General features: G+C 53.7%; 1 protein-coding gene across 1 annotated transcript in view; it reads left to right on the plus strand.

Moving 5' to 3' along the window:
- The window catches only part of LOC144952517 (uncharacterized), a 10314-nt gene extending 2417 nt beyond the window's left edge, over positions 1 to 7897 (plus strand). Inside the window, exons 2-5 of the mRNA XM_078882964.1 lie at positions 1674 to 1748; positions 3525 to 3926; positions 5967 to 6914; positions 7670 to 7897. Of these exons, the coding sequence (XP_078739090.1) occupies positions 1674 to 1748; positions 3525 to 3926; positions 5967 to 6914; positions 7670 to 7713 (1469 nt within the window). The 3' untranslated portion in view covers positions 7714 to 7897. The remainder of the gene's footprint in view (positions 1 to 1673; positions 1749 to 3524; positions 3927 to 5966; positions 6915 to 7669) is intronic.
- The last annotated feature ends 3066 nt before the right edge of the window (positions 7898 to 10963 follow it).

The raw sequence follows: 10963 nt of genomic DNA on the forward strand, positions 1-10963 counted from the left end.
ACTCTGAGACCCTGAGACCCGGTCTCTACTCTAGACTCTGACCCTGAGACCCGGTCTCTACTCTAGACTCTGATCCTGAGACCCGGTCTCTACTCTAGACTCTGAGACCCTGAGACCCGGTCTCTACTCTAGACTCTGAGACCCTGAGACCCGGTCTCTACTCTAGACTCTGACCCTGAGACCCGGTCTCTACTCTAGACTCTGATCCTGAGACCCGGTCTCTACTCTAGACTCTGATCCTGAGACCCGGTCTCTACTCTAGACTCTGAGACCCTGAGACCCGGTCTCTACTCTAGACTCTGAGACCCTGAGACCCGGTCTCTACTCTAGACTCTGACCCTGAGACCCGGTCTCTACTCTAGACTCTGACCCTGAGACCCGGTCTCTACTCTAGACTCTGACCCTGAGACCCGGTCTCAACACGAGACACTGAGACCCTGAGACCCGGTCTCTACTCTAGACTCTGACCCTGAGACCCGGTCTCTACTCTAGACTCTGACCCTGAGATATCTGACCCGGCTTCTTGGCCTCCCCTAGGTCGACTCAGCATCAACTGAACTCCCCGGTGCGGTGCGCGGTAAACATCGCCACTGGGGAGACAAAGGCGGCCGGGCGTGCTCGGTGCTGGCCACACCACGCCGCCCTTGGCAGGCGCTCACGGCACTTGCCCCCACTGCCTGCTGAAGGCTACGCGGGGGCGCTTTGTCATTGCCTCTGTGTCGCGCTGTGTTTGTTTAACTCGGTGAGACCACGCGGGGGAATTGGCGATAATTCGCGGAATCCGAATCCGCGTTTGTTGTGAAATGGACATGAAGGCGATGAGATTCATAATTTAATTCCGATATCTGCGTTTTTTTTCTCGAAATCCCACGTTCATTATTTATTCATCAGCCTTTCTTTATATATAAATATATAAACAAGTGACGATCTTAAGACAGCTTGAGGATATAAATCGCGGCGCGGCTCAAGGTTTCAGAGTCCTGGAAGGCGACGCGGCGAGACACAGTGAGGTGAGCGGGAGATGTTGACTACCTCGCCTGGTCGGCAGGAGGTCGTGGGTTCGATCCAGACCCTGACGACGCCTACAGCTGCTGTATATTAGGAGTTTGCGTCTCTCTCTATCACCATCATCACGGTGGCTAGGAGATGTTAACTACCTCGCCTGGTCGGCAGGAGGTCGTGGGTTCGATCCCGACCCTGACGCCTACAGCTGCTGTATATTAGGAGTTTGCGTCTCTCTCTATCACCATCATCACGGTGGCTAGGAGATGTTAACTACCTCGCCTGGTAGGCAGGAGGTCGTGGGTTCGATCCCGACCCTGACACCTGCTGCTGCTGCTGTATATTTGGAGTTTGCGTGTCTCTCTCTCCCCGTGGTCGCGTGGATTTTTCTCCGGGTTCTCCGGTTGATCGCCTCCACATTTAGAAACATCATCCGTTATTTGGATGTTGTCACATTTCCACTCGATGAGACACTTTCGTAGAGCTCTCATTCCGTGACGGCCAGGTCGCTTCTGCCAAAGAGCGAGTTCATAATGGCCGTGTCGGAGATTCTGATGCAGCCCTGCCCAGGGCCTGGGTTCGAGCCCTGGGTCTGGGGGTGTCTCTCTAACATGCATGTGCACGATTGCCACGCGCGCCTGACTGACGTGGTGCGGTGATGCGCCCCACAGATTTGTCCGACTCGGAGCGAGCGATGGTGAAAATCGCGGGAGCGGCAGTCACCGTAGCAGTGCTGATGATCACAGGTAACGCAACGCTGCGGAGCGGACGGTGGGTGCGTGTGGGTCGCTCTCGCAGAGCCTCACGACCAGAAACGGCCTGGGTTCGATTCCTGACAAGGACGACGGCTCACTGGCACTCGGTGTGAAGTTTGTGGCGTTCGGAGTGAGTGGAGTTTGTATGATCTCCCCATGTTCTACAGAGTGAGTGAGTGGAGTTTGTGTGATCTCCCCCTGTTCTACAGAGTGAGTGAGTGGAGTTTGTATGATCTCCCCCTGTTCTACAGAGTGAGTGAGTGGAGTTTGTATGATCTCCCCCTGTTCTACAGAGTGAGTGAGTGGAGTTTGTATGATCTCCCCATGTTCTACAGAGTGAGTGAGTGGAGTTTGTATGATCTCCCCCTGTTCTACAGAGTGAGTGAGTGGAGTTTGTATGATCTCCCCCTGTTCTACAGAGTGAGTGAGTGGAGTTTGTGTGATCTCCCTCTGTTCTACAGAGTGAGTGAGTGGAGTTTGTATGATCTCCCCATGTTCTACAGAGTGAGTGAGTGGAGTTTGTATGATCTCCCCATGTTCTACAGAGTGAGTGAGTGGAGTTTGTATGATCTCCCCCTGTTCTACAGAGTGAGTGAGTGGAGTTTGTATGATCTCCCCATGTTCTACAGAGTGAGTGAGTGGAGTTTGTATGATCTCCCCATGTTCTACAGAGTGAGTGAGTGAGTGGAGTTTGTATGATCTCCCCCTGTTCTACAGAGTGAGTGAGTGGAGTTTGTATGATCTCCCCCTGTTCTAGTGAGTGAGTGGAGTTTGTATGATCTCCCCCTGTTCTACAGAGTGAGTGAGTGGAGTTTGTATGATCTCCCCATGTTCTACAGAGTGAGTGAGTGAGTGGAGTTTGTATGATCTCCCCCTGTTCTAGTGAGTGAGTGGAGTTTGTATGATCTCCCCCTGTTCTACAGAGTGAGTGAGTGGAGTTTGTATGATCTCCCCCTGTTCTACAGAGTGAGTGAGTGAGTGGAGTTTGTGTGATATCCCCCTGTTCTACAGAGTGAGTTAGTGAGTTTGTATGATCTCCCCCTGTTCTACAGAGTGAATGGAGTTTGTGTGATCTTCCCCTGTTCTATAGAGTGAGTGAGTGGAGTTTGTGTGATCTACCCCTGTTCTACAGAGTGAGTGAGTGGAGTTTGTATGATTTCCCCCTTTTCTACAGACAGTGAGTGACCCAGCCAACGCAGCCTTGCCTGCTGGAGGAGCTTACCGATGGGATGTTGCCCAGATCTTTCAAAGATTTGTGAGCTCCTCACACAATCCAGCCTGGTTAAATCCAGGATGGATCGTAGGCAGGCCAGCCTAAATGTTTCCAATCAGCGAAGATTCTCCATTAGGGGGGTCCACGTTTCGCAAGCGTAGAGAAGGGAGGGAATGACCGTGGTCGAAAAGACTTGAAGCTTCGTGCGAAGCGACAGACCAGGTAGCTTCCACACAGCGTTACGCAACCGATGAAAAGATATTGCCGCTCGACTGATTCGGAGTGAGTCCTCTGCTGTCAAACTGGAGCCGGTCATAAGCACCAGCCCCTCGCACCCGTCCAGAGCCCCCATTTGGCCGCTGTGGTGGTCACAGACGCCATGAGGGGAAAGGCCAATCGGAATTGGCCCTCCCCCTATAACATTGTCCACGACAGTGTTGCCCGTCCGGCACCACACACACACACAACCACACTGCTGGTTCTTCTGCCCACCTCCCAACCGCCATCACTCCTCTTCCCCCCTCTCCCCCCCCCAGCGGGCACGCCACACGCAGGACAATTCTTCTTCTCGGCCCGCGCGCTGCCGTGGAACGCGGCGGCGCGCTACTGCCGCTCGCACGGCGGCCACCTCGCCACCGTGCGGGACGCGCGGCTCAACGCGCGCCTCGCGCTCGCCGCCACCGCCCCCCACCACACCGCCCACCCCCCTCCCGCCGCCTTCTGGCTGGGACTGCGCCGCAACGCGACGGGCGTCTGGCGGTGGCTGGAGGGCGGCGCGCCGGCCCCGTTCCTGCCCTGGGCGCCCGGCGAGCCCAACGGCAGGAAAAGCGACGAGGAGTGCGTGGAGCTCTACGTGGGGGGGCGGCCGAGCGGCGGCGGCGGCGGCGGGGACGAGAGACACGGGCGCTGGAACGACGATGGCTGTCGGCGGAAGAAGAGTGCACTGTGCTACAGAGGTGAGGCCCAGCAGGAGGAGGAGGAGCAGGAGGATTCAATGGTGGTGACACCAGGATTGGTGAAGTATGGTCGCGGATAACCGCCCACTGCTGCTGCCCCCCCCCCCCCTAACGCCGCCCCGCGCCCCGTCGTGTGGAGATGCCCTTAGGCTCGACCACACAGCAGATTGATGCACAGGGACAGCTGCCACTGGGGATGCCCCTAAGCTATGCACTGTATGTTCAACTTCCAACCGAGGTGTGGGGGACGGTCAACAAACTAGAGGCAAAGCGCAGTTCTAGACAGACGAGTTTGTGAACCCAGATGATGATGATTTCAAAGTGCCATCGCTCCTCCAGTGGCTTCCTGATATCGGGCGGAAGAGCGCGTTCCAGACGGCCGCAGAAGCGCATCTGAAAACGCGTGAAGCGGTGACCGCAGCAGCAGCAGCAACAACATCGCCCCCTGCTGTGAAACTGGACCTACACTATTTTATCTTGTTAGCAGGTAGAAGGCCCCACTTAGTCTGTAGCTCTTGTTCAGAAGCCCTGAGCCGGCCACCACAACTGATACAACTCAAGTCAAGTGGGCTCATCACCAGCATCGTCATCGTCGTCGTGTGGAAATTTATAACAGGAGCCAAATATTCTAAGCGCATTGGGACACACAGAGACCCACAAAGATCTACATAGATCCACAGAGACCCACAAAGATCTACATAGACCCACAGAGACCCACAGAGATCTACATAGATCCACAGAGACCCACAGAGATCTACAGAGATCTACAGAGACCCACAGAGAAACATGGAGACCCACAGAGATCTACAGAGATCCACAGAGACCCACAGAGACCCACAGAGAAATATAGAGACCCACAGAGATCTACAGAGACCCACAGAGACCCATCCCTGCAGTCACGAAAGCTTTAAATCGAAACTCTATTATACTCTTAGGTTTTTTTGGTAAAGTCACGTAGGTAAAAAATAAATAATAAAATATTAATAATATAAATAATAATAGAAATAAAATAATAAATCACGACGTTTCGGAGGCAACACAAGTCTCCGTCATCAGGTGGAACCGTCACAGCCAGATTTACTGTATCAAGTGAGGCAAAAATTCCTAGATACAAGTTCTTAAATATAAGTTGACGGTCCCACCTGATGACGGAGACTTGTGTTGCCTCCGCAACGTCGTGTTTTCTATTATTTTATTTCTATTAATACTTCAAGAATTTTTATTTATTATTTATTTTTCACCCACGTGACTCTACCGAAAAAATCTAAGAGTGTGAATCCTTGCAGTCACGAAAGCTTCAAATCTAGAAGAAACGTCTATTCTTACTGTTCATACTTTGATCCCGCAAACATGCATCCCATGACGCAGCTGCTGCTCACCCCGACCCAGAAATACTCCGATGTGTGTGGCATTGCCCTTGGGCTGCCCGCCTTTAGGCGTTGTAGCGTGCGTGGTTAATGCAGGCCTTGATCCATTGTAAAAGGATTAATCGATTTGGGTGTTTGGGGCCGTCCTTAAATGACATCACGCACCTGGGGGGGGGGGGGGGGGTCAGACATTTGTGACGATGTGTGACGAGGAGAGGGGGGGTTTGAGAAATGTGACGTCACATCAAAATGCGCAACTTTAAATAAATATAGACAACACGTTCCACTTAATTAAATAGACTTTTTAATCAATGTTTTCTCCTACAACATCAGAGTGCAGCGCCACATTAAATACGCACTACAATGACAACAGTTTAAAGCGATGTTTTAATGTTATGGGGGGGGAGGGCAGAGCTTTGTGACGTCATATTTGAGAGGGGGGGGGTCTGACTTTTTGTGACGCCGTGTGACGAGGGGGGGAGGGGGGTCAAAAATCGTCCAAAATCGCGTGACGTCATTTATGGACGACCCCTTTGTACATCTGAACACACCTGTTTTATTGATAGAAAGGGGTAGAACCCCCATTCTTATTTTTCACATCATCATCACCATCATCACCATCATCACAGTGATAATAATCATCCCAATTCTACTTCTACCATGCGTGTTGCAGACCAGGCGGAAGCGTCACGTGGCTCTCCGGATCCAGGCCAAGAAAGTCCGGTCCAGGTTTTGATCGAGGACGCTCCGGGCCCGCCGCGATCCGGGGGCCGCTCCACGGCGACTCCGCTCCGCGCTTTGCCGACCGCAGCCCCAGAAGTCTGGTCAACGGCCGCTCCAGATGATCCAGTCCGGTTTGAACAAAATCCAGTCCAGTCAACAGCTGATCCAGTCCGGTTTGAACAAAATCCAGTCCAGTCAACAGCTGATCCAGTCCGGTTTGAACAAAATCCAGTCCAGTCGACAGCTGATCCAGTCCGGTTTGAACTAAATCCAGTCCAGTCAACAGCTGATCCAGTCCGGTTTGAACTAAATCCAGTCCAGTCAACAGCTGATCCAGTCCGGTCAACAGCTGATCCAGCCCAGTTTGAACTAAATCCAGTCCAGTCAACAGCTGATCCAGTCCGGTTTGAACACATTCCAGTCCAGTCAACAGCTGATCCAGTCCAGTTTGAACTAAATCCAGTCCAGTCCACAGCTGATCCAGTCCGGTTTGTACAGAATCCAGTCCAGTCAACAACTGATCCAGTCCAGTTTGAACTAAATCCAGTCCAGTCAACAGCTGATCCAGCCCGGTCAACAATTGCTCCAGCCCAGTCAACATCCGAAGCTCCACTCCAGTTTGAACAAACTCCAGTCCCGGTCCATTGGAAACCAACTCGGGTCCGGCCAACAACGACGGCGGCCTCAGCCCCGTGGAGGCGTCCCGGTGCACGCCGGAAGACCCGGGTGGAGGTCCAGGAGCCGGAGTTCCCGGTGCCGAGGCCAAGAGGAGGTGGAGGCGAAGATGGCGACGAGGTGGCTGGCGGGGGGAGGGTGGCGGCCGTGGTCGCGCTGGGAGGTGTCAGCCTGACGTCGGGAGCCTGGCTGATCACGTTCGCGCTCAAGCGGCGCAAGTCCGGTGAGTCTTCGGGGTGGCTCCACTAAGAACAATGTGAGCCCTTCTCAATTTGCATCGATCTGCCATCGATGAATAACACATTGTCCTGCTGCTGCTGCGGAGGAGGAGGAGGGAGCTGGTAGGAACACGTTGGTGGGTTGCTCGGTCAATGGCCTGCAGGGTCAACGGCCAGGGCGTGGTGTATTCCGCAAATATGCCCGACTGTGAGCGCGGGCACAAGCCGGCGTGAGTAGGTGAAACGTTGAGTTTTATAAGGGCACCACGGGGTGACCAGCCCCTCCCCACCCAGCCCCACCCCTCCCACCCCCCACCCAGCCCCACCCTCCCCTCCCCACCCAGCCCCTCCCCACCCAGCCCCTCCCCACCCACCCAGCCCCTCCCAGCCCCTCCCAGCCCCTCCCCACACTCCCCTCCCCACCCAGGTCTTCCCACCCCACCCAGCCCTTCCCTGCACGACGGACGGACACAATAATCCCCTGTGGGCTGGTGTAACCAGGATGTTCCTACCAGTATAAAAGGGAAATTTGTGAATATGTGTGTCTGTTCGAATGTTTAGCGTACTTCCCGACATGCCGTAAACTTGAAATTTGGCACGTGGGCAGCTTCCAGACTGTACACAATGCAAAAAGTATAAAAATATACTTTTGTATTTTTTTGGGGGGGGCACAAAAATTGATGTATTGCAACTGTGCATTGCACGTCAAGTGAGCGGTGACGTCACATCTGTGATCTGTGATGTCACCCGCATGCGGCAGCCTCACGCGGTGTGCCTGCTGACGTCACGCGGTGTGCCTGCTGACGTCACGCACCCCCTCCCCCACCCTCCGCGTCGGCTCGCTCTTCAATAGAAAGCGGAAGATTCATCTGTTTGTGTGACGCAACAGCGGCTCAAGCAAGTTGGTGGTTGAGCTCTGACGTCATGTCATTTGCACGGCTGACGCTGTCACGTCATTCACGAGTTGCCGAAATCGACCACGCGTATACGTGGGTCAAGGTTGAATTTCCTTCAGTGAAATACATCGGATTTAGTTATAAATTGATTTGTTTCGGCTTTTTTCTTTAGTGCAAGCATCAATGTTTATCAGGGTTTTTCAATGAAATAGAAGGGAACATGAAATTCATCCAAGGCTAGATTCCAAGTCCCGGGCGAAGCTGGTTTGAGATAAATGTGTGTTTCTAACCGCGGAAATGTCTCCGCCAAGCTGATGCGTGTCTCGTTTTCGAGGAGCAAACCGGGTACCCGATACCCGTACCCTACCCGATACCCGGCTACCCGTACCCGGCCGGGTACGGGTAGCCGTTTGCGACCCTGGTGCGGCCGGGTACGGGTAAGGAATCAAAGCCCGTTTGCGACCTCTGGTGTCTCGTTTTCCAGGAGCAAACCCGGCCACCGCAGATGATAGCGGCTCAAGCAAGTTGGTGGTTCATCATCATGTTGGTCGTCGTCGTGTGGAAATGTGTAGCAGCAGCAGCAGCAGCAGCCGCCAAATAACTCTAAAGCGAGTGACGATGTTGACTCTAAATGTGGAGGGGACAAATCCACGCAGCCCACGGGGAAAGAGAGACAAATACTCCAAATATGCAGCAGCAGCAGCAGGCATCGTCAGGGTCGGGATCGAACCCACGACCACCTGTAGACCAGGCGAGGTAGTCAACATCTCATAGCCACTGTGATGATGAGAGAGAGAGAGACACAGACTCCAAATATACAGCAGCAGCAAGCATCGTCAGGATCGGGATCGAACCCACGCCCTCCCGCATATCAGGCGAGGTAATCAACATCTCTTAGCCACCGTGATGATGATGATGACAGAGAGACACGCAAACTCCAAATACACAGCAGCAGGGATCGTCAGGATTGGGATCGAACCCACGTCCTCCTGCATACGAGGCGAGGTAGTCAACATCTCCTAGCCGCCGTGATGATGATGAGAGAGAGACACGCAGACTCCAAATACACAGCAGCAGCAGGCGTCGTCAGGGTCGGGACTTGATACACCAGGCGAGGTCGTTAACATCCCCTAGCCAACGTGATGCTTGTGTGCCACGCGTGTCACACAAGCGTGACACACGCGTGGCCCGCTCATGGATATTTTAAAGCTCATATTTAATTCACGGAAAGCCCATGGTGACGCATTCATAAGGACGCTTTCATATTTCACGTTTTAAAAATGCATCGCCTCTCCGCCCCCCCACCTCTCTCCCCCCCACCTCTCTCCCCCCACTCCCCTCCCCTCTCTCCCCCCCACCTCTCTCCCCCCCACCTCTCTCCCCCCACTCCCCTCCCCTCTCTCCCCCCCACCTCTCTCCCCCCCACTTCTCTCCCCCCACTCCCCTCCCCTCTCTCCCCCCCACCTCTCTCCCCCCCTCTCTCCCCCCCTCCCCCCCTCTCTCCCCCCCCTCTCTCCCACAGGCTCCTTCTTCTTGCAGCACAATCAAACGCGGTGACGTCATCACTTCTAAGAATTCCGATTTCGAACAAAAAAATTCTTCCCAGAGAGCGCGAAAGAGAGAGAGTCAAATGACACTGGTCAACAACAAAACAACATTTCTTTCTGGCCTGGACTTTTGCAGCTGTTTTAGACTCATTTCAGGGTGCCGATTCCAAATCTGATCTCAGATTTGCTCTATCACATCGAATTTTTATGCTATCGGCATCCCCCATTTTCATTGATTTTACCCGAAATTAACTGTCACTTATGATTGCAAGTTGTTGCGAGTCAGTGACTGCTTTAGTGTTAAAATATGGTGCTGTATTTTTAGGATAGTGTGTTTATAATATAATTTTATGTAGATATCCACATTTATTTAATATTTTTCTTCTGCAGTTTTTATTGAATAGACAAATTGATATCTCAAAAACCTGATGTGATAGACAAAAACTGATGCCAGATTTGGAATCAGCACCCAAAAATTACCTTAAACTCGTTGGAATTCCTTATGCCAGAAAAAGTGTGACCAGTGTAATACGGGTTAAAGTATTGACACTGTAATGCTGGCACGCCTCGCTCGTTCACTCACTCACCCGTACCCCACCCTTTCCCACTGGCGAACCGAACCGTGCCAGGGCTGGCCCCCTGGCACGACATCATACACGGGTGGTGGTTGCTTTGTTTTTTTTCCACTGCGGCCGTTTGCCGAACCGAGCTGGAACTCGTCCATCCGGCGCCGCCCACTCGCGTCTCCGCTCGTCCACCGCGCGTGGTGACGTCGGCACGGCTCGGCTTGCGCAGTGGAAAAACAACCCGAGCCATCGCGGGGCCGGCTCATCGCGTGCACGGCTCTGAGTCTCAAGACGCGTTCAGGAGGGTGCTGCCACTGCCGCGGCCATGAAACGTTGGGAAACCGGAGCATCCCAGATAACCCCAGAGACCCCCCCAGAGAAACCCCAGAGACCCCCCGTATCACTGTACGCCTACAACACCTGGCAAGCCCACCCCTCCCCTACCCCCGCCCGGTGCTGATCGCCCTTCCAGGACTCGGGCCAAGCTCAAGAGCTGCTGACCGCGGGAGGGGCGAGAGGTGGGGGAGGGTCTGCGGCGTGGTGCATTCTGGGTGGCGGGGTGCATTGTGGCTGATTTGTTCGTTTTTAATAAATGTGAAATGTGTTTTATTCAAAAAACGACCGCACCGTACTGTACGTGTGTTCAATGTGACGTTACAGCGTGGGCATCTCGTGAGGAGAGTGGATCCCCCATCGTGGTAATGTGGAATTTCCAGTAGTGGCTCAGGACCGCCGACAATGGACGCCTCTGGTCAAACACACAACGGGGCCCACGGAAGTGGACATCACAGAGTTACCTCTGAGATCGCGTCACTGAGCGTGAGTCGATGGGTCTCTGTGCGTGAGTCGATGGGTCTGAGTCGATGGGTCTCTGTGCGTGAGTCTATGGGTCTCTGTGCGTGAGACGATGGGTCTCTGTGTGTGAGTCGATGGGTCTATGTGTGTGAGTCTATGGGTCTCTATGCGTGAGTCGATGGGTCTCTGTGTGGTGAGTTGATAGGTCTCTGTGCGTGAGTCGATGGGTCTCTGTGCGTGAGTCGATGGG

The sequence above is a fragment of the Lampetra fluviatilis genome, chromosome 68, assembly GCF_964198595.1.
Source record: "Lampetra fluviatilis chromosome 68, kcLamFluv1.1, whole genome shotgun sequence".
In the NCBI taxonomy this organism is placed as follows: Eukaryota; Metazoa; Chordata; class Hyperoartia; order Petromyzontiformes; family Petromyzontidae; genus Lampetra; species Lampetra fluviatilis.